General features: G+C 32.8%; 3 protein-coding genes and 1 long non-coding RNA gene across 4 annotated transcripts; 3 read left to right on the top strand and 1 right to left on the bottom strand.

Annotated features, from left to right (window-relative positions):
* The first annotated feature begins 2091 nt into the window (after positions 1 to 2091).
* LOC11436323 (temperature-induced lipocalin-1) lies at positions 2092 to 3769 on the top strand. The gene is made up of 2 exons (XM_003610324.4): positions 2092 to 2610; positions 3364 to 3769. Exons 1-2 carry the CDS (start codon positions 2230 to 2232, stop codon positions 3487 to 3489), a joined length of 507 nt encoding a protein of 168 aa, XP_003610372.1. The 5' UTR covers positions 2092 to 2229; the 3' UTR covers positions 3490 to 3769.
* Positions 3770 to 5051: 1282 nt separating this feature from the next.
* On the top strand, positions 5052 to 6747 carry LOC11427119 (temperature-induced lipocalin-1). Its single transcript, XM_003610323.4, has 2 exons — positions 5052 to 5513; positions 6348 to 6747. Exons 1-2 carry the CDS (start codon positions 5142 to 5144, stop codon positions 6528 to 6530), a joined length of 555 nt encoding a protein of 184 aa, XP_003610371.1. The 5' UTR covers positions 5052 to 5141; the 3' UTR covers positions 6531 to 6747.
* Positions 6748 to 8539: 1792 nt separating this feature from the next.
* LOC11436322 (glycerophosphodiester phosphodiesterase GDPDL6) lies at positions 8540 to 12001 on the top strand. The gene is made up of 9 exons (XM_003610322.4): positions 8540 to 8752; positions 8989 to 9270; positions 9544 to 9656; positions 9766 to 10261; positions 10364 to 10399; positions 10502 to 10783; positions 10868 to 11004; positions 11089 to 11566; positions 11670 to 12001. Exons 1-9 carry the CDS (start codon positions 8608 to 8610, stop codon positions 11960 to 11962), a joined length of 2262 nt encoding a protein of 753 aa, XP_003610370.2. The 5' UTR covers positions 8540 to 8607; the 3' UTR covers positions 11963 to 12001.
* LOC120580316 (uncharacterized) lies at positions 10351 to 11550 on the bottom strand. The gene is made up of 2 exons (XR_005646037.1): positions 11419 to 11550; positions 10351 to 11217 (listed from the first exon to the last, which is right to left on the bottom strand). It is a non-coding gene; the product is annotated as an uncharacterized lncRNA (long non-coding RNA).
* Positions 12002 to 19983: the final 7982 nt, after the last annotated feature.

Below are 19983 nucleotides of genomic sequence, written 5' to 3'. Positions count from 1 at the left end.
CGAACACAAGACAACCGGTGGTTTTTCAAAGTGCGTGAGAGTGAATTAAGTAAACGGAAATGGTGAAAAAGATGCAGAGAGTTCTGGAGTTCTATAGTGAAATCGGCGACATGGTATTAATTATTCACCATATCATTATTATTCCATTTTCTAATTTCAATAATTGAATAATTGTGTTTTGTTTTATGATTCAGAGATACTCATTTATGAAAGCACAATTAATCGCGAAAGTAATTGAAGCATTTGAAATCAAATAACATTGCTAATGATGTTTATCAACATAACTTTTCTCATCGCCCTTATCATTCATGATTGGATTTGATATTTTGTGTTTGTTAGTTGCTGGTTTGATTAATGATTTTTCTGGGTTTTCATGAAGGTTGATGATGGTTATATGAAGATGAGGAAGAAAGTAATTTAAATTATGTGTTGGTGATACATGGTTAGATCCAATGGACCTCCTTTATCCAACAGTCTTCTTTTTGTTGGATTTAAAATTAATAAAATAGGATCAAATTGATGACTAAAACAAATATAAAGGACCATTTTGAAACGTTCAATAGTTATGGGACCAATTCAAAAAAAAGAATTAAGTTAAGGGATCATACAATGAATTAAGCCTAATATTAATATTAACATATACACTACCCAAAAAAATATTAATATTAATGCAAAACAAAGTTTACTTTCACTCAACAAAATATAACTACAAATATTGAAATATATATTACACTTCGTTTTTAAGTTGTCGAGTCATCGATTCAATATGATTTAATATAGTTAAATACTTATACAAATTTAACCTTAAGACCGAGTGTTCTACCCGAGTTATCCGATTTAATCTGTTTCAGTCATGCGGTTCAACCAGTGACTCAGTGGTTCGATCATTGACTCAGTGACCCAGTACACCTGCCGAGTCGATGACCGAGCCGAGTTTTAAAACTATGGAATCACATGAACTTGTGATTGTGAGATCAACTTTTATCTACTTTGTTTTCTATTTCAATCGTAGAACCCGTTAGTTGCTGAAGAAAAAGAGTTTTTATATAATTGTCGATAACTAATAGATATCTACTTTTTTCTTCCTCCAATGAGGGTCTTTAATAGATTGAAGCTCTGGTTAAATAAATGATTTTCCATTGAAGATGCTTGGTTTTATTTTATTGTTGTAGGAGAAAATGTACCTCATAAAATTTACATGTTGAGATGAGATTCCCAAAACTTATTAATTAATGTATCACAAAAATATGATGGGCTTAGAGGGAATATATCAGGTACGTTCAACCCATTTTGTTATGATAAAATTATATTAAATGAGAACATAAATCAGTTGGTATGGACAATATATAATATATATATGAGTTAAAGGTTCGAACTCAGACATTCTACTTCTTCACATTTAAAATATGCGAGCTTTCACCATTAAACTACTTAACTAAAAGAATTAAAAAAATTACACTAATTAATTTTTATCAAAATAGTTTCGGCTATTAGACTACTTGACTAAAAGAAAAATTTAAAAAATTACACTAATCAGTTTTTATCAAAATAAAAACTACACCAATCAGAAGAAGTCTACGTAGAAAATTCCGTCAACAAACATGCACTATATGCACTCATTTTGTGAGACAATTTCTTATATACGGGTTGAATGTACATACATTCAGTGGACGAATGGATGGGCTATATCGATGGCACCTTTATGTTCTACTCAAATTATAGACAAATTATTCAATAATAATATCATTGTTATTATTCTTTATTCTTATCATGAAAAATGGTAAGATGTTTCTTTAAATTCATCGAATATGGCATCAGTTCAGCTTCAAACACTTGATTGAGATGGACACATAGGTCCACTATACATTTCTTGATCAAGAAGTATCGTCTCTTTGGTTTCAAGGCTTCACACATGAAATTAAAGGACGTAATTTTGGCATTTTGCAATCATAGTTATTTTCCTTTATTAGAAAAATAGAAAACCACACAAATTTATATTGTATACGTGTAAGGCCCAAACGTCTCAATAAATTAAATGAACAGAACCTTATCAAAATTAACATTCAAAACTAGAATATAAACTCATACCTAGGACCATATAATAAAACACAAAGAAAACCTTGGAAAGTTACTCCAATCTGATAAGTGCTAACTAACCCTTGTTCTGTTCTATTATATTGTGTCTCTATACCTGAAATAGAGGAAGCAATAACATCCACACAGCAAAAAATGGGAAACACCGTAGGGAAGGACAAGGAGGTTGTGAAGGGTGTAGACTTGGAGAGGTACATGGGTCGATGGTACGAAATAGCTTCTTTCCCTTCATTCTTTCAGCCCAAAAATGGAGAGAACACAAGAGCCACATACACTCTAAACAGTGATGGGACTGTTCATGTTCTCAATGAGACTTGGAATAATGGTAAAAGAACCTCTATAGAAGGAAGTGCTTATAAGGCTGACCCCAAAAGTGATGAAGCTAAGCTCAAGGTCAAATTCTATGTTCCTCCATTCTTGCCAATTATTCCTGCTGTTGGAGATTACTGGATTTTGTACCTTGATGAAGATTATCAATATGCTCTCATTGGCGGGCCTACCAATAAATTTCTTTGGGTAAGCAACCCTATCTCTAACTTTGCCTTTTCATGTTAAATTAGGCATTGACACCAAGTTACATCCGACACATGTGATTATATTTAATTAATTCATTTTTTTAAATTTATTATAGCATGTTTATGTTCAATGTCGTATCTGTGTATGTGCAGCATCCGTGTCTGTGTCATAGCTTCATAGAGAAAGAAAGATTAGTTGTGGTTACCACAAATATTGTGTCTAACAAAAATACTAGAAACGACTTCTTAGTACATGATTGAAAACAATAAACCTAGACAATCTAGCTATGATTGACTAAATCATAGATATGAAAATGTTTAGCTAAAGACTAAGTTGTTAAATTTATTTTTTACATGACTAAAAATTGTTTTATTTAAGGATTAAATTGAGCTTCACATTTTTTTTTCAAGCACCACAAATGATCTTCACTCTATTTATATAGCGAGTGAACGCCCAATTTGATCACTCGCAATTTTTTCGTGGCTCAATTTAATCTTTGACGAAAATAAAATCAAAAGTTGTTCATTACATTTTTTATATCAGAGACAATTAGTCTTTGACTCATTATGAGAGACTGAGAGAGACTAATTTGTTTTGTCCGCAGTGCAAAAATGTCAGAAAATACTTTAAGTTTTAATTTTGTCAAGGCTAAATTGAACTGTGATAAAACTATGAAGGACCAAATTGAATCTTTCATCATGTGTGTATACTAATGTTCCTTCATACAATAACTTGGATTATTTTGGTCCCTAGATACTATCCAGGCAACCCCATTTGGATGAAACAATCTACAACCAGCTTGTTGAGAAAGCTAAGGAAGAAGGCTATGATGTGAGTAAATTGCACAAGACTCCACAGAGTGATCCTCCACCTGAGTAAGATGAAGGTCCTCAAGACACAAATGCCTGTTTGGGAAATAAATAAATAAATAGTTATGGTCATGACATGAACAATATTATGTAATCAGGCTGAAGAAGTGTTAATTTCAAGTCATAAATAATATGGATCAATTTAGTTTGGATATATTTGTAAATTGTAATGCGTGTATTGGTTTGTTCTGTAAACAAACTATAGATAAGTTGGTATTTGATACTCAAATTGTGTAAGGAGTTGTTAACTTATTGTTGGTGAGAATCAATGTTTGATATTCTACTCCAAAGATTAGTTGTTTACTTTTCCTTTTTCGTTGTTGAATATCTCTTTTGCTGAGCAGTGGGGATCCCATGATTTATCCTTTATCTACGTACTAGTACTACATCACTCTACACATGGTTGATGTGGGAAAGGTATGGGTAGGGAGCATTCGTTCATATCATTGTTGTGGAGTGTGATTGAGTTAGATTACCAACTCTATCTCTTTTCCAACAGCACCCTCTCAAACTACCAAACATATATACCTGTTGAAAATCAAAATAATATGACGAAATAATGTTTACAAACACTTAATTTGAGACAGGAATACTGAAATCGGATCACAACGTCTTTCACTAAGATGTTCCACTGATAGAGAGTGCAAACTGCAAAGTGAAAGTATTACTTTATACGTGATATATCAAATGAATGCAAACTCAACAATTACAAATTATTGCGGTTGATTTGTTAAGAAAATATATATATATATATATATATATATATATATATATATATATATATATATATATATATATATATGGGGTTTGCTAGGATACACCCACTAGTTTTTATTAAGGTGTGTTTTAGCAAACATATAACTAAAAAGTTGTTAAATACAGACCTTCTAAAAAATCTTAAAATCTAATGGCAAGTTTAAGAGGATGATGGAAAAATAGAGTAGATTGAATTGTGTGTGGATCCACAAGTTCTATCTCAACTTTAAAAAATCTTAAAATTATTAGGCCGAACGTCATCACTTGAATTCAAATTCAGGTAATTTGTTTCTGAGTTTATAATAGTTTTTTCCTTTTGTCTATCTATATCAGGGCGAGAGAATTGTATTTGAAAATGTATAGGTGTTATCATTTTTGTTTTTAATAGATCTAGATCCTTGATTAAATCCAATGGTAATTTTTTTACACTCCACCAATGAAAGAACTTGATTGAGCTTTCACCATAGCCACCATAAAAGTTATGTGAAAAAATTATGATTACTGAAGAGATATTTTTAGTCACAAACTAGCTCATTGTGGTTGTAAACGGACTACCTATATGTCAATGAAGAAAGATAAGTAGTTTCTTTGAAGTCATAATAAGCAGTTGAAATTGACACATTGGTCCACTCTCCATTTCTTGATGAGGAAGCAAGCATTCTCTCTCTCTCTCTCTCTCTCTTGGATTACGATAATATTCGAGAAGAAACGGTCATCCTATCTATTGTCATAGGATTCTGTTTGACACGTGTAAGGACCAGACATCTCCACGTCAAAGCTCCAAACCCACGTTATTCTTTTTTACAAAAGCACACAGAAAAACCTAATTCATTTCCAAGTTCCAACACCAAAACACGAAGAAACCCTTTTGTTCTGTTCTTCTTTCTAACCTCGATAGCATCAACAATGGCAAACAAAGAAATGGATGTTGCGAGAGGTGTGGATTTGAAGCGTTACATGGGTCGGTGGTACGAGATAGCGTGTTTTCCATCAAGGTTTCAACCAAGTGATGGTAAGAACACAAGAGCAACCTACACTCTGAGAGATGATGGAACTGTGAATGTTCTGAATGAGACTTGGAGTGGTGGAAAAAGAAGTTACATTGAAGGTACTGCTTATAAAGCTGATCCTAATAGTGATGAGGCTAAACTTAAGGTCAAATTCTATGTTCCTCCAATGCTTCCTATCATTCCTGTTACTGGGGATTATTGGGTTTTGCACCTTGATCATGATTATCATTATGCTCTTATTGGACAACCTAGCAGGAATTATCTTTGGGTATGTGTTTTACTTTTTCAATTCAATTGAGTTTCTGAATGTATGTGTTTTGAAACCATTTATGTTATTATAATTCAGAATCTCTAATTATGTTAATTGGATTAGGTTATTTAGGTTGATTTTTCACTTGGTTAGTAAACTATTATATGATAATTTAGGGGCTTTTCATAAAAATTAGATTTTGGAATGTAGAGTAATGGGGAAGTCTGGACTATATATAGAGGAGCCAAATTGATGTTGTATTGTATTGTTGTTGCTGGAATTAGCTAGCTAGTGCTAAATTGAAGTCTCCAATCAAAGGTTATAGAGGTTTTACAATGGCATCACATTCACAATTGCAATTGTGTCCGTATTGGCCACATTTGCTTGTGCTTTGATGCAATTTTCTGATTTGACCCGCTCATAGATAGATTGAGAGTAAGAGAGAGATGTCAATGATGTATATTCATGTACCTTTCTAAGTAATTCGATGACCTTGTGTAATCAAGTAAATTTGATCTATCCCGATTGAATTGCTTCCTTTAGACCAACGGGGATGGGTCTAGTGCCTAGACACCCACAACATGCCGAACGAAAATTTGTGTCGGATAGTGGCTCAAATAGGATTCCCTCCTTAGAGGGAACCCGTGGGAAACCAAAAAAGTACTTCTTTTATAATCAATGAAAAATAAAGTGTACTAAATTGCGTCCTAATATATGATTAGGGTATCACATAACCACAAATCCATTACTCCAACTTATTTAAAATTATGAAAATGCATTTGTTTGGCTTGTGAATATTTTGCTAGTGATTTGTTAGTTTCCTACCATAACTTGGATCATTTTGGTTCCTAGATATTATGCAGGCAACCCCATTTGGATGAAGAAATCTACAACGAGCTTGTTCAGAAAGCTAAGGAAGAAGGGTATGATGTGAGCAAACTGCGCAAGACTCCACAAAGTGATACTCCACCTGAGCAAGAAGGTCCTGAAGACACCAAAGGAATTTGGTGGTTCAAATCCCTGTTTGGAAAATAAATAAACAAACAAGTATGGTTATGAACAGTGTTATGTAATCACCTCTGAAGTAGTGTTTATTTCATGTCATGAATAAAGGTCTTTGGAACTCTAATCAGATCAATTTAGTTTTGATTTCTATATATATCATCATGTATTTGCTTGTTTTGTACATATAGACTGAAGATGTGAACTTTAGTAAAGTTGGTATTTTATATTCAAATTGTGTTTGTTCTTACTGTTTTTTTGAAAATTCACAATTCAGTATGTGTTATTTTACAGCATTGTTTATTTGTTTACTTTTTCTCTGTTGAATTTGGTCTAAGCAATGGCCAACAAATGCTTTCTTAGTAAACATTAAAGTTGACTCGAATTATTGGTGTTTAAGCCTTAAGGATGATAATTCTACTGAGAAAGCTCTTCTGCTATGATAGGAACTTATAAACTGTCACCAATCACCATCAGTAAGTGGTAATACGGTATGGTTAACTAATTGAATGCAAGAATCCAATGACCTTCAGTAATCTGTTTAGTGTAAATTTCACATTCATGATAGATGGTGGTGTACAAGAAGATTTTAACTTCATATTAATAGGCAAAAGACATGTGAAAACAAAAACTTGCGTCTAAATGATAATTTGCTAAAAGGAGAGGAATATTTCACCTATTTTAAGTCTAATATTCAGTTCTCTTTGGCAGTCATCATAGTGAAAAACTCAGAATTTCACCAAGGAATTGATAGAGATAGACAAGTGTGCCAGCAATTCACTTCAATAATTTCATCGCAACATAGAGGTCTTCATTTTTTATTTTTTTTTGAAGGAAACATAAAGGTCTTCATGTTCATTTTAGTTTTCATTCAATAAACATACACATTGATAGATGATTTATTGGGGTATATACACTTCAGAACTTCTTTGTGCAACTATTAACAAGTTAATTAGAGTGAGAAAATGAGAATAAACACGATCCAAATTACTTTTGTTCTTATTCATTTAAGGTCAAAGGTCAATGACAAGAGTAATTGGTGAGTTAATTTTTTTTTCCCTTTTGTCTTGATTGGAATCCATAACTACTCACTCTAGTAACATATAGTTCAAACTAGTTGAGCTATCCACCCGTCTATTTTATACTAAATTTTAAATTGTGATTATTAATGATGATATAAATTAACGGTTTTTTTTAGTCAAAAATAAAGTTAGCATTTCTTATGAAAACAAAAAAAAAATGACATGTATTGTATTGTGTTGTATTTACGAACCACAATTAAGAGTTGTATTAAATCAAATAGCAATTGAACTTACCTATCTGACTGAGGAACTTTAGATTACCAATCTCATTTCTTCTTAAAATCAGAAGGTTAATTCAAAAAAAAAAAAAAATACAAATAAGTTACACGTAAAAACAGTTATATTGTATTTACGAACCAAAAATATGAGTTGTATGTATTAAACGGAACTCTGCCTGCGATTTAGTAGCTAACCCCGTGTGGTAGGTATCCCCACAATATCAAAACACGCAATTTAGCACAATATTTTTGTGTTTTTAACAAAAGGAAAGTAACCAAAAACAGTCCACATGTGAAATTAGATTCTAATAATAACATTGTTATTGGTTGTCCTATGAATTGAAATCCTGACCAGCTATTTATGCGCCTCAACTTGTGATGGAAATAAATAGAATTGTTCTTATTTGAGTCAATAATTTAACTCTCCAATTTGCTTCCCTTTTTCCCCTCACATTCCCTTGAGGGTCTTCCTCACGAGCAAAAACTGTCATAGGGAATGCCTGTTTCATCCATCTAATCTAATAAACATAACATAACATATGATGATCATTAATTTTTGGGTATGCATATGATGTTTCATATTTTCTGTTTCCATTTAGATCATTTTCTTTTGACTAATGTATGAGATTATATCAATATTTATGCACGAGGTTAATAAATCTTACTGCAAAATGAACGTTAAAAGGTTGTGTTCCAAACAATGAAAAATATCATAATGAAGGCCTTGTGTTCCAATTAATATTTTCATTGTAATTCTAATTCCATGTTTTGATTGACATTGATTTTGAATTGTGACAGGAAAAAATAAAAATGCTCAGAAGGTTGTTTCTGTTTTCATTTTTGCTTCATTCAACGTTGGCCCAAAAACCTGCCGTTCCTCATCATCATCCTATAGCTCCACATCAACCTGTAGTACCTAATCCTATCCCTGTCAAGAAATGGTCAACATTAAGTGGTTGGTAATCCTAAACCTTTGTTTCTCTGCCTTGTTTCCATTTGATGTTCTTCTGATCAATGTTGGTAAATTGCAATTATTCTGTAATATGTTATTTAGTACCAAATGTTGTCATATACCGCGCTATAACAATGTTGTGTAGCGGTTAAAAAAACCACTATTTTCCATAATTTGTGATCGACAACATTGCTTCTGGTAATGCTCGGCATATTGATTCTTTAAATCATACCTTGCAGGAAATGAACCACTTGTAATAGCCCGTGGTGGTTTTTCAGGACTTTTTCCAGAAGGTACTGAGAAAGCAATTGAACTATCACAAGACATAAGCATTTTCTTGTGCAATCTTCAGCTGACAAATGATGGTGGTGCCTTTTGTGTGACTGGGGCTACCCTTGACAATTCAACAACTATAGAAATGTTTGATCCTAAGCAGAAAACTTACAATATCAATGGGAGGGATGTGCAAGGACACTTTTCTACAGATTACTCTGGTGTTCAGATTGAGAATGATGTAAAAAGTGAGTCTTATATCAATTTACATTCTCTTCATTGCATTTTCTTATTAGGACACCTTGTCATACAAACATGGATGGAACCAGAAAATTAATGAGGGGAAAAATGTAGATTATATATTGAAAAATTGAGCCATTTAGAGTGAAAATAAAATAACTGCTAGGATTGTTGGTGCGTGCATATTAAATAGATAGATGAACTGCAAAAAGTCATAACTAGCTATGCTTATTTAAGCATTGGAACTTATAACTCAAGTTTCTCTTTGCTATGACTTCCAGTGACTCAAGCCATATTTTCTCGACCCGATTTTTTCGATGGTGTTTTCCCAGTTGCTAATGTTGATGCTCTCCTAAGTACCAAAACACCACCAAAGTTTTGGTTGAATGTTCAGGTTCTCCCTCTGTTGAAATTGAAAATCCTGAAGCACCGCAGTTCATTCTTTTACTTCTTTCTTTCATCAGTGTGTTGCGTGTTGATCAGTTTTTTTGTTGTTGTTGCAGAATGCAGGTTTCTACACCCAATACGGCAAAAAAGCAGTAGAAGTTGTTCTGGAGATTTTGAGAGCTCTTCCAGTAGACTTTGTTTCATCTCCAGATATTGGTTTCTTGAAGAGTATCGCCAGGCAACCAAACAAAGCAACCAAAGTCGTCTTTCAACTTCTTAACGCTATGGATGTCGAACCACAAACCAAACAACCATACGGAATTATAATAAAGGATCTTGTGGCAATCAAATCATTTGCATCAGGCATCATGGTCCCAAAAGAATTCATATTGCCTGTTAAACCAGACAAATATCTAGGACTTCCCACAACACTTGTAGCTGATGCACATAAATTAGGACTAGAAGTATATGCTTCTGGTTTTGCTAATGATTTGTTTTCAAGTTACAGTTATAACTATGACCCTACTGCTGAGTACCTTCAATTTATTGACAGTAGAGATAGTGTTGACGGTGTTGTCACTGATTTCCCAACTACGGCATCAAATGCCATTGGTGAGATAACAAATCTGAAATCTCCAACTTTTTAGTTCATGATCTATTTCTAAAATAGCAAAATCACTCTTCTAACCTTTCTCACATTGTTTTTTTTTACAGGGTGCTTTGCGCACAACAACACTTTGCCCAAAAAAGGTATATATATTATAAGTAATGTCAAGTTTTCTTCAATCCTACAGTTATGACATGAAAAAACAAAGAACAAACAAGTCTATAACGATACATTTGCTTTTGTAGGACCGACATTAATCATAAGCAGCAACGGATCAAGTGGTGTTTACCCAGGCAGCACTGATCTTGCATATCAGCAAGCTATAACCGATGGCGCTGACATCATAGATTGCTCAGTTCAAATGACAAAAGATGGAATTGCCTTTTGCGCAAATACCATAGATCTTTTAGAAATAAGCACTGCTTTGCCTAAATTCATGGCTCGATCTTCCAGTGTCCCTGAACTTCAACCAAAAAATGGAATTTTCTCCTTTGATCTTACATGGACCGAGATTCAAACATTAAAACGTAAAAACTTCCTTACAACATTAGCTCATATTAAATTGCAACTTTTCAACAATGAACTTAAATGGTATATATTTCCCTTTTCAGCTCAAATGGTCAACCCTTTCGGCAACGAGTTTCAAAGAAACCCAGCAAATAAGAACAACGGTAAATTTGTTACCCTGCCTGAATTTTTGGATTTGGCCAAGACAAAGGCAGTTTTTGGCATTTTGATCCACATACAGGTGAGCAACATCGCCAATTCCCTATATTACTTTTATTTGAAAATTTCCTACTAATGCTAAGCACTAACTCTATTTGCTTCACAGAATGCTGCTTACCTCGCATCAAAGAAGGGTCTTGACATTGTAGGTGCTGTCACCGCTGCTTTGAGCAATGCTACCTTTGACAAGCAGGCCACACAACAAGTCTTCATCCAATCAGATGACAGTTCGGTCCTATCCAAGTTTAAGGATATCCCATCTTACAAAAGGGTGTTGCTCATTGAAAATATAATAGACGATATACCAGTACAAACAGTGGAAGAAATTAAGAAGTACGCAGAAGTAGTGAATATTCCTAAACTCGATGTTATTAAAGGATCTAATTCGTTGTTGATAGGATTGACAAATGTTGTTAAAGAGTTGAAAGGTGCAAACCTAACAGTATTCGTCCATATTCTCAAAAATGAATACTTGTCGCTGGCATTCGATTTTTGGTCAGATCCAAATGTTGAGATTGCTACTTACATGGAGCTTGTTGATGGCATCGTGACCGAATTTCCAGCCACTGCATACAGATTTATGAGTAAGTAATACCAATATGTTTAGCTTTCTTAGATTACTCAAGCAAACTGTATAAACCTTCCTCATTGTACCAAGAGATTTAAGTACCATTTTCTAATTTGCAGAAAGCCCGTGTAGCGATCCGAATCACGGGCTTGCCATCTTACCAGCACATCCTGGTGATCTTTTAACTATGGCTCCAGATCTTTTGAAACCAAAAGATGAACCTCCTAGAACTCTACAAGTTGCAGACGTTGTTGATCCACCTCTTCCTCCAGTGATTAACCTAGCTAAAGCTGAGCCTCCTGCTGCACCTACTCCTCCACCACCTGCTTCAGGTGTAAGGGCATATGGTGCCAACTCTGTTATCTCCCTAGTAGCAGTTTTGGTGGTTGAAATGTTTTACGCTGGCCATTGATTTTATTAAATTAGCAGTGTCACAATCTTGGATCGGCAATTTTCGTCCCAAAATACTTTAGCATTTGATTATATCTCGATATAGAATGCATATGTCAATGTTTCTCCAAGGGATGAAACAAAAAAAAAAAAAAAATGTGAGAACTACTGAAATATTCATTAACACAGATTGATATAACCAGATCAAGGCTAACTTTAAATGATTGTGCAAAATTCTCCATATTCTATTAAGTTCAGTATAGTAGTATAACAAATGAAAAATAATAATCAGATTTATGTTCGGAATACTCAGAAAATAAAAGTCTGAGGGATTAGTACTACAGTTCCGCAAAGAGTATGCCGACTCACACCAAAGACAATTGTTAACACAGTATTGGCTAGATGATGTATGGAACGAGGGAGGGAAAATTGAATGAATAGAATTCAACAAGAAATTCCCATCTTTCGTTCCATACAACTCTACTCAACACCACATTAATTGGAGTTTATGGTTTTGGTTTCATATAATTACTAGATCGATCTATCCATCCATCCATCCAGATCCACACTCCAAAACAACTGTCATATACTCTTAGCGATTAGAGAGAGAGGGAGGAACAAAGAATGAAAGTATGAACGAGATCTTGAAATAGAAAAAGAGAGTAGTAGTAGCAAAAGGAAAGGAGTGTGGAACCCTAATTTTCTGATCAATGTCTCAGTGCTCACTCATATTTATACACCAGACTGACTCGTCTTTGCTTCTTTCATAGTATTTGCCAATTCTACCCTTTGTAAAATTAAAATGTTTGAAATTTGAATAAATTTTTTTAATAATATAAAATACACAAATAAATATTAGTAATACGAAAATCTCCACAACTCAATTTTTTATGTGAATTTATGGTAACTTTTGTCATTTTGTCTATCTATTAAAATAAAGATAAAACATAATCAAAGTGAAAATGAGAGTTATTCTAAAACTTGTTAAAAAATATTTGTACAAATATCATTTCTATTGATAATAGGATAATTTATAGGGTTATGTTATGTTGTTAAGTGTTCTAAGGTCTTTTGTTAAGGAAACCAAAAATAGATTTTAAAAAAAATCAAAAATCAAAAGTAGATTCAAAGATGTTTTCGACTTTAAAAAAGTTTAATTCATTGCTTTACTCCATTTCCGAATACAATATTTCTATTTTTTTTTATCATTTTCATTAATACATCAAGTGCACTCTTTAGCATAATCCCTTATGAGTATGGTATTTGATTAAATAAAATTGAGTTGACATTATTCTTAATACAAGTACAAATCTCCTTCTAACCGATAGGTTATTGTTTTATTTATGCAACGAGTTTATTGTGAAAATATTTATACGATGATTTTTAGACTCGTGAAATATTTGAAAAGGAATTGCAAATTGTGATATTGTTTAAAGTAGATGAGTCGTTGTATTACAATGATACAATGAAAATTATACGAAAATAAAATATCTATGTGTACTTATTTATTTTTCAATTATGGAGATTGCTTAGAATTTATCTATAGATCTAGTGAAGTACTATATATTATGAATGTTGGTTTGACAATATATGAGAGATATGTTCGGTTTAATGACAACTCTTTTATGACTCTCTAGCTTGGCTTGGTACCAGTGAGAGCTCTTTTATTCTTAAGTGGTGTGTTACTTCTAAATTCGATATGACTAATAAAGAAAGAGGCAGACGTGACTATTCCTATTTAAAACCGTATTTTAATTAATCCATGTAAATCTTGGTTGTCCTGTGTGTTCGGTATTACCTACCATGGAAGTTATTTGGTGAAGCCGGAATGAATTTGTTTTTTTAGAGTGCTCTGATTTTGAAAAGAATTCTGTCTCTTTATCCTGCACTTTTTCCAAATATAACCCTACGTGAGTTAAGTAACGCAGCGATATTTAACATGTGCACCTCATAATCTATGTGTGACTTAAGTCGCACACCACTGAGCCTATGCGCGAGTTAACTTGCGCAAGTTGGCCGGTGGTAAAAACTGAACCACAAACATTTCTTGGACGGTAGTCAATGGTTTTAATTGGATTTTACACGTTTTTCTTAAGTTTTTCTCACGTTTTTGGACCTCATTAAGTGTCATATACCTTATACCACCAATAAAAACCCTCACATACTTCCTCTTTTCCTCACATTTTCTCCTTCCACTCTCTCCCCCTCTTTCTCTTCTTCTTCTTTGTTTCTATAGTCTCTAGGGTCTTTATATCCCTTTAGGTAAATACCGGTGGCTTTTGGAGGAAATAGTGGTTCGTTAAGTTGCAGAAAAAGACATCATCCCTTGAGATAAAATTAGGTTTGTTTCATTTTAATCCTAAAATCTTTTAACTGTGGGTAAAAAGAATCAATACAGGGGTATAAAAGGAACCAAATTTAAATTTAACTCAAGGGGTCTTGATGTCGTTTTCCCCCAACAGGACGGATCACTATTTTCCCCAAGAGCTATTGGCATATACCGAAGAGGGTAAAATATATGTATTATATAATGTAATGTTTGAATCATAATAATAAAATGAGAGTTATTTTTATTAATTTTGTTTTTTATTTGTATTTATTTTCGCATTTATTTTATGTTTATGCTTATGTATTGAACAAATGAATATTGAATAAATAAAATCGATTTTATTTTCTAATTTTGCATTTAATGAATAAATAAATTAGAATGAAAATTGAATTAGTATAAAATCGAATTTATTTTAAGTGCATAAATAAATTAGAATAAAGTGACCAAATAATTTAGAATAAAATAAAATAAAATAGAATTTATGTTTAGACTTTGCGCCATATTGACTAAATAAAATAATTTATTGAATCATATTGAATAAATAAAATATTTTAGACTTTGCGCCATATTGAATAAAGTAAATAAAATAATTTATTGAATCATATTGAATGAATTAAAAAAAGTAGCCACTTTGCGCCACTTAATGTTCGCACTAATTTACACCTGCGCCACTTAACATGTGCAACGCCACTTAACATGCGCACAAATTTACACTTGTGCTAGTTAACTAGCGCATGGGCGTTTTGGGCATGGTTGCTGGGTGCGAGCGAAATGTGTTGGGTGAAGAGCATAATTCTTTTGAAAAACAACATTGTTGGAAAGATTAACGAGCTATTTGAGTAAACCTCAAAAGGCCTTAAATTTCCGCTTCAAGTTCAATGTTTATACACTTGCGGCCTCATATGGATATTCATTGGTCTACTCCTACAAGAGAATTTGGTCAAGTTAAAACATGGATTGAGCTATTTGTCACCTTACCGGGAGGGGTATGTGTGGCGGAAAAAGGTCAAGAGTGAGAGTGGCGATGGTTGTGTGGTTAACATGTCGTAATTACATGAACAAGAGTGTGTGATCAACCAAGCGGAGCTAAAAATAAATTTGGAGGTGGGCCAATTTTAATGTGTAATTTTATATATTTTTTATTAGTTAATTTTAGTGACCAATAATCTTTATCTATGAAACATAATATAAACCGGGTTTTAAAAATATTTTAACATAAATATTATATAATTTTTATTATATTACACCATATTTTAAATTTAAAAAAGAATTGTACATAAGTTGGTGAATGGTATTAGATTAGATATATTAAGAATAAACGCAACATGTGTGGTTGAAAGGTTGTTGCTTTAGTGGTTTGGAGATTTTTAGAAAGACTATGGGTGCACTCGTTCAATTCCCCTTTGAGATTTAATTGATTTTTTTTTTAAAAAAAGAACCATAATATAATATAACTTCTTATTTTAATATTTGCTATATACTTATTAAAAATTAATCTCTTTACTGGTCCATGAGTGGCTCCGCCACTCTGATCAACACGATAAACCTATATTGTTCAATTCTTCTCCAAGCAATACATTGTGGTTGACACACAATCTTCGTTTAATGGTGTGGTGAGAGGTGAGGGGAATTAATTACGAGAGATTAAGAGCTCGTTTGTTACAAATTAAAATAAAAGTGATTTTGACATAAAATAAGTTAGAGATTATATTTTAGAGATTTTGTGAAAAATCAGAATCTATTTTGTATTTGTTTACCGTAATAAAAATCACTTTTTTAATTTTTAAAACAAATAATCTAGTTTGTTTGGATATAACTATATAAAATGGATTTTTTGTTATAAAATTAGTTCAATCTATTTTTTGAGAAGCTGCTACATTGAAGTTTTTAGATTTTATTTAAAATCTGTAACAAACGGATGCAAAACTGATTTTTTTTTTTTTTCTTAAAAAAGCTATAACAAACGGGCTATAAATTATGGGTTAAACACAGTTTCCTATTCTTAAGGTTTTGTTTGGGAGTTTGGAGGAGAAGGGAGGGGAGGACTTTGGAGGGTTAAAAATATATAGAAAAATGGATCAAAAATTCACATTTTAATTATGATAAACTAATACTTATGATTAATATGCTTTTTAATTTTAAGAATATTATAACAACATAGATTGAATTTGAAAAATTCATATAAATCCTCTGTAACCCCCCAAAACCCTCCCCCAATATAATTTTTGAGTTCCCCAAATGAGGGGGATTATCACGAGTAAAAAATGAACCTTCAAAGCCCTCTCCTCCCAATGTCTTTTATTCCTTCCACTTGCTCCATCATTTTTTCCAAAACCCTCCCCTCCCTTCCTCTCCAAACTCCCAAACAAAGCCTAAGATTTATTAAGTAGGTCTCAAACCCATGCATTTAAATCAAAAGAAAACTAAAAAATATGTAATTTCACCTTAATTTCTTAAAACAGATCAATATCACACCTAGTCAAGGTTAGATTTTAAAGGTCGTGCAAGTTTCTCCATTCTTTCTAGATCAGTATAACAAATGCTAAAATTTACACAACAAATAAATAATACAGAATCTGATTCAAATGAACCACTTAATATGAGATACACTTTACACTAAAAAATTACTTATCCAGTCATTTTGCAGCTTAAACAAGAACATTTCAACTACAACATTTTTTGGTACGGCAGAAGAAAGACAGTTCCATCTACAATACAATGTCAAGAGTAACAAAACAATTGTGCATTTCAACAGCATAATCTTCACCTGCATACTCAAAAGTGAAACTGAAAGTTCATCTAACAACAATACAAGACAGTCAATGTTATAATGCTTGAAATCAACATTAGAAAGAAAGAAAGCTTTTATTTCTTGCGAAGTTCAAATAAACCAATATGAGTGTTTCACCACAAAACCAAGGTTTTTTCTAGATTACCTTTGAAGAATGGTGGGTAATTTACCCACCAATCAATGAAAATGAACAATTTGTTGGTGGGATTAAGATAGTTCATAGATACCACTTAAAAATGTGTTTATTTATGTGGCTAATGTGTATTGGTTGGGATAAATTACTCATCATTGTTCCATGGGTACCCTAGATGTCACCCAAAACCAAATATAACACCGTAAACAAATATCCAAAAATAAGAAAAATATAATCAGAAGCAGGAAAATATAATCAGAAAAATATAACATATGTAGAAATGATGGAAAAATCAAATCAATGAATAAAAAAAGGAATAACTGTTAACACTAAATATGCTAGCTAGATGACATATGGAATGAAAGAGGGAAAATTGAATGAATAGAATCCAACATGAAATTCCCATCTTTCACTCCATATGACTCTACCCAACACCGCATTAAGAAAATTCGTTGATTCAGTTTAGGGTTTGGTTTCATCAAATTCGAGGCTCAGTTTTGGTACAAAGATGAAATAGATCATCGAAAAAAAAAAAGCACCGCCATGGATGGCTGCAATTGGATTCAAAATCCTAAATCGGGAAAAGGACAAGATTGTCAATTTCACCCAATTGCCACGCCACCGGCAAGCATTTTTATTCAACGGCGATCTATCCATCCAGATCCACACTCCAAAACCATCGTCATTGCCTCTTAGCGATGCGAGAGAGAAAAAAAGAGGATCAAAGAATGAAGGAAAGGATGGGAAAAGAAAGATATAGATGCATATAGCGATCAATAGAGAGAGAGAGAGAGAGTAGTAGTAGATGATTATTATTATTATTATTATTATTATTATTACTATTTTGGGAATGAGCAATTTTTGTTGGGTAAAGAGCAGAATTCATGAGATTGGGATTCTGCTGAAGCATCAATGAAGAAACCTCATTCTGTAAAAGGAGTGTGGATGGTTGCAGAAACCCTAATCTACTCGTCAAGTCTGAGATGCTCAAATTTATACACATCTTTATTTTTTTTGTTTGCTCAATCTTGATTGGGGCCTTTTTTGTTTTGGGCTACATGAATGTCAAACAAAGGTGAAAGTTTTGCTTTTTGCAGTTTGAGTTTTGCTTAAAATTTCCTCTCTTTGTTGGTTTTAATATTTCAAGTGGGTGTGTTTAATATAAGTGAATGAATTACATGGCATCAAGTTTGCTTGTCCTATCTGTCCAGTATCAAAATTCTCTCTCTTGTTGTTTTGGTGGTTGCAATGATTTATGCTGGTCATTGATTGATTTTAGTAACTTGCCATTACTACCATTTTGGATCGTTGATTTTCTTCCCAGTATATTTTAGCGTATGATTATATAGTGCAGATCTGCTCCAGTGCTAAATTGCTCCAGGTAACCGATGTGTGATATGTGGCAGGGTCAGATTTCAACGGATTAGATTTAAAAACAAAATCAGTTTTTCCTTTGACAAAAACAAAATAAAACAACCACAAACATTCCACGCTTCGGCCCTCCTCCGCCCCTTTCCTCTCCTTCCTCTTCTTTTGTCGGTACGCCACCGTTCTTCTCTCTCTTTTGCATTTCAATGGTGTTCCGACGACGATTTTCGGTTTCCCTCTCTGACTCGCCGTCATCTTCGCTATTTCCTCCTCTCTTTTTTTTACAGTGTTGGGATTGAATTGAGACGATTGAAATCGATGAGAGCGTGTTTGAAGATTGTTAGTATTGATTTTCACCCAAAAAAAATCCTTTCAGGCTTCAGATATGCTTGTGTCTCATGTATGCCTCTGAAGATTTTAGTAATTAAGCATTTGCAAGTCCTAAAATTGGTGTATAAGTGTTAGTGATGGTTGGAGAGATACTGTGTTATTCATTGTTGTAATTCTGCTATATTTGTAATTCTGCCTCTTGACACAATGTGATGTCAAATGCTATAAAAATTCTGCTCATGATATTTAAAAAATCTGTTGTTGATGTTTCATTGCAGTAAAAAGTTATGCCAAGAATATCATTGTAAAACTTCTGCTATTGGCATAAAAATTATGTTGCTGAAGAAACCATTTTCTATTTTTTTAATTAAAAATAACTTAATTTGCAAATATAAAATCTGAGCCATTAAAACTGTTTTTGACACGTGTCTTCAATCCGTTCAAGCAACAGGACAGTAAATGGATTTAAAAAACTGGAGCTGATCTGCACTCCTCGATATGTACCATAGAATGCATATGTCACTAGTTGAAAGAATTATTGGGATGAAACAAAAGAAATCGTCAATTAAAAACAACGAATAAGCCACTGCATTTGTATTTGGATTGTGGGAAGTATTCGTTAAAATCAATCGATGTATAACATGAGAAATACTAATCCACTAAATTTTAAAGGCTGCGCTAGATTCTGAATAATATCAAGAGAAATGATATTTGTACAACTATTTTGGTGCAATTTTTGTACAACTTTCTCTCTCATACTCACATTATGTTCTTATTCTCTCTCTACCTTTTTCTCTCCATTTTTTTTGACCAATGAAAAGAGAGAACAACAAAGTTGTCTCAATGGTTATCAAAATATTACCACTCTAATATCAATTTAGTATAACAAATATAAAGATGTGAAAGAGAAAGAAAAAATAATTGAATTGGCATATTTGTCACAATTAGATTGGTCAATGTCATGTGACATTACCGTCTTAATGGAATCCTTTGATACCATAGTGAGTTTCACATAATCATTTGGTAAAGCTAACTTTTTTTTACGATATTTTTCTATTAATATACAAAAATAAATAATATCATATAAGATGT

The sequence above is a fragment of the Medicago truncatula genome, chromosome 4 (genome assembly GCF_003473485.1).
Source record: "Medicago truncatula cultivar Jemalong A17 chromosome 4, MtrunA17r5.0-ANR, whole genome shotgun sequence".
Classification (NCBI taxonomy): domain Eukaryota; kingdom Viridiplantae; phylum Streptophyta; class Magnoliopsida; order Fabales; family Fabaceae; genus Medicago; species Medicago truncatula.
The sequence above is the reverse complement of the archived record's forward strand: the minus strand, read 5'-3'. Positions and strand labels throughout refer to the sequence as shown.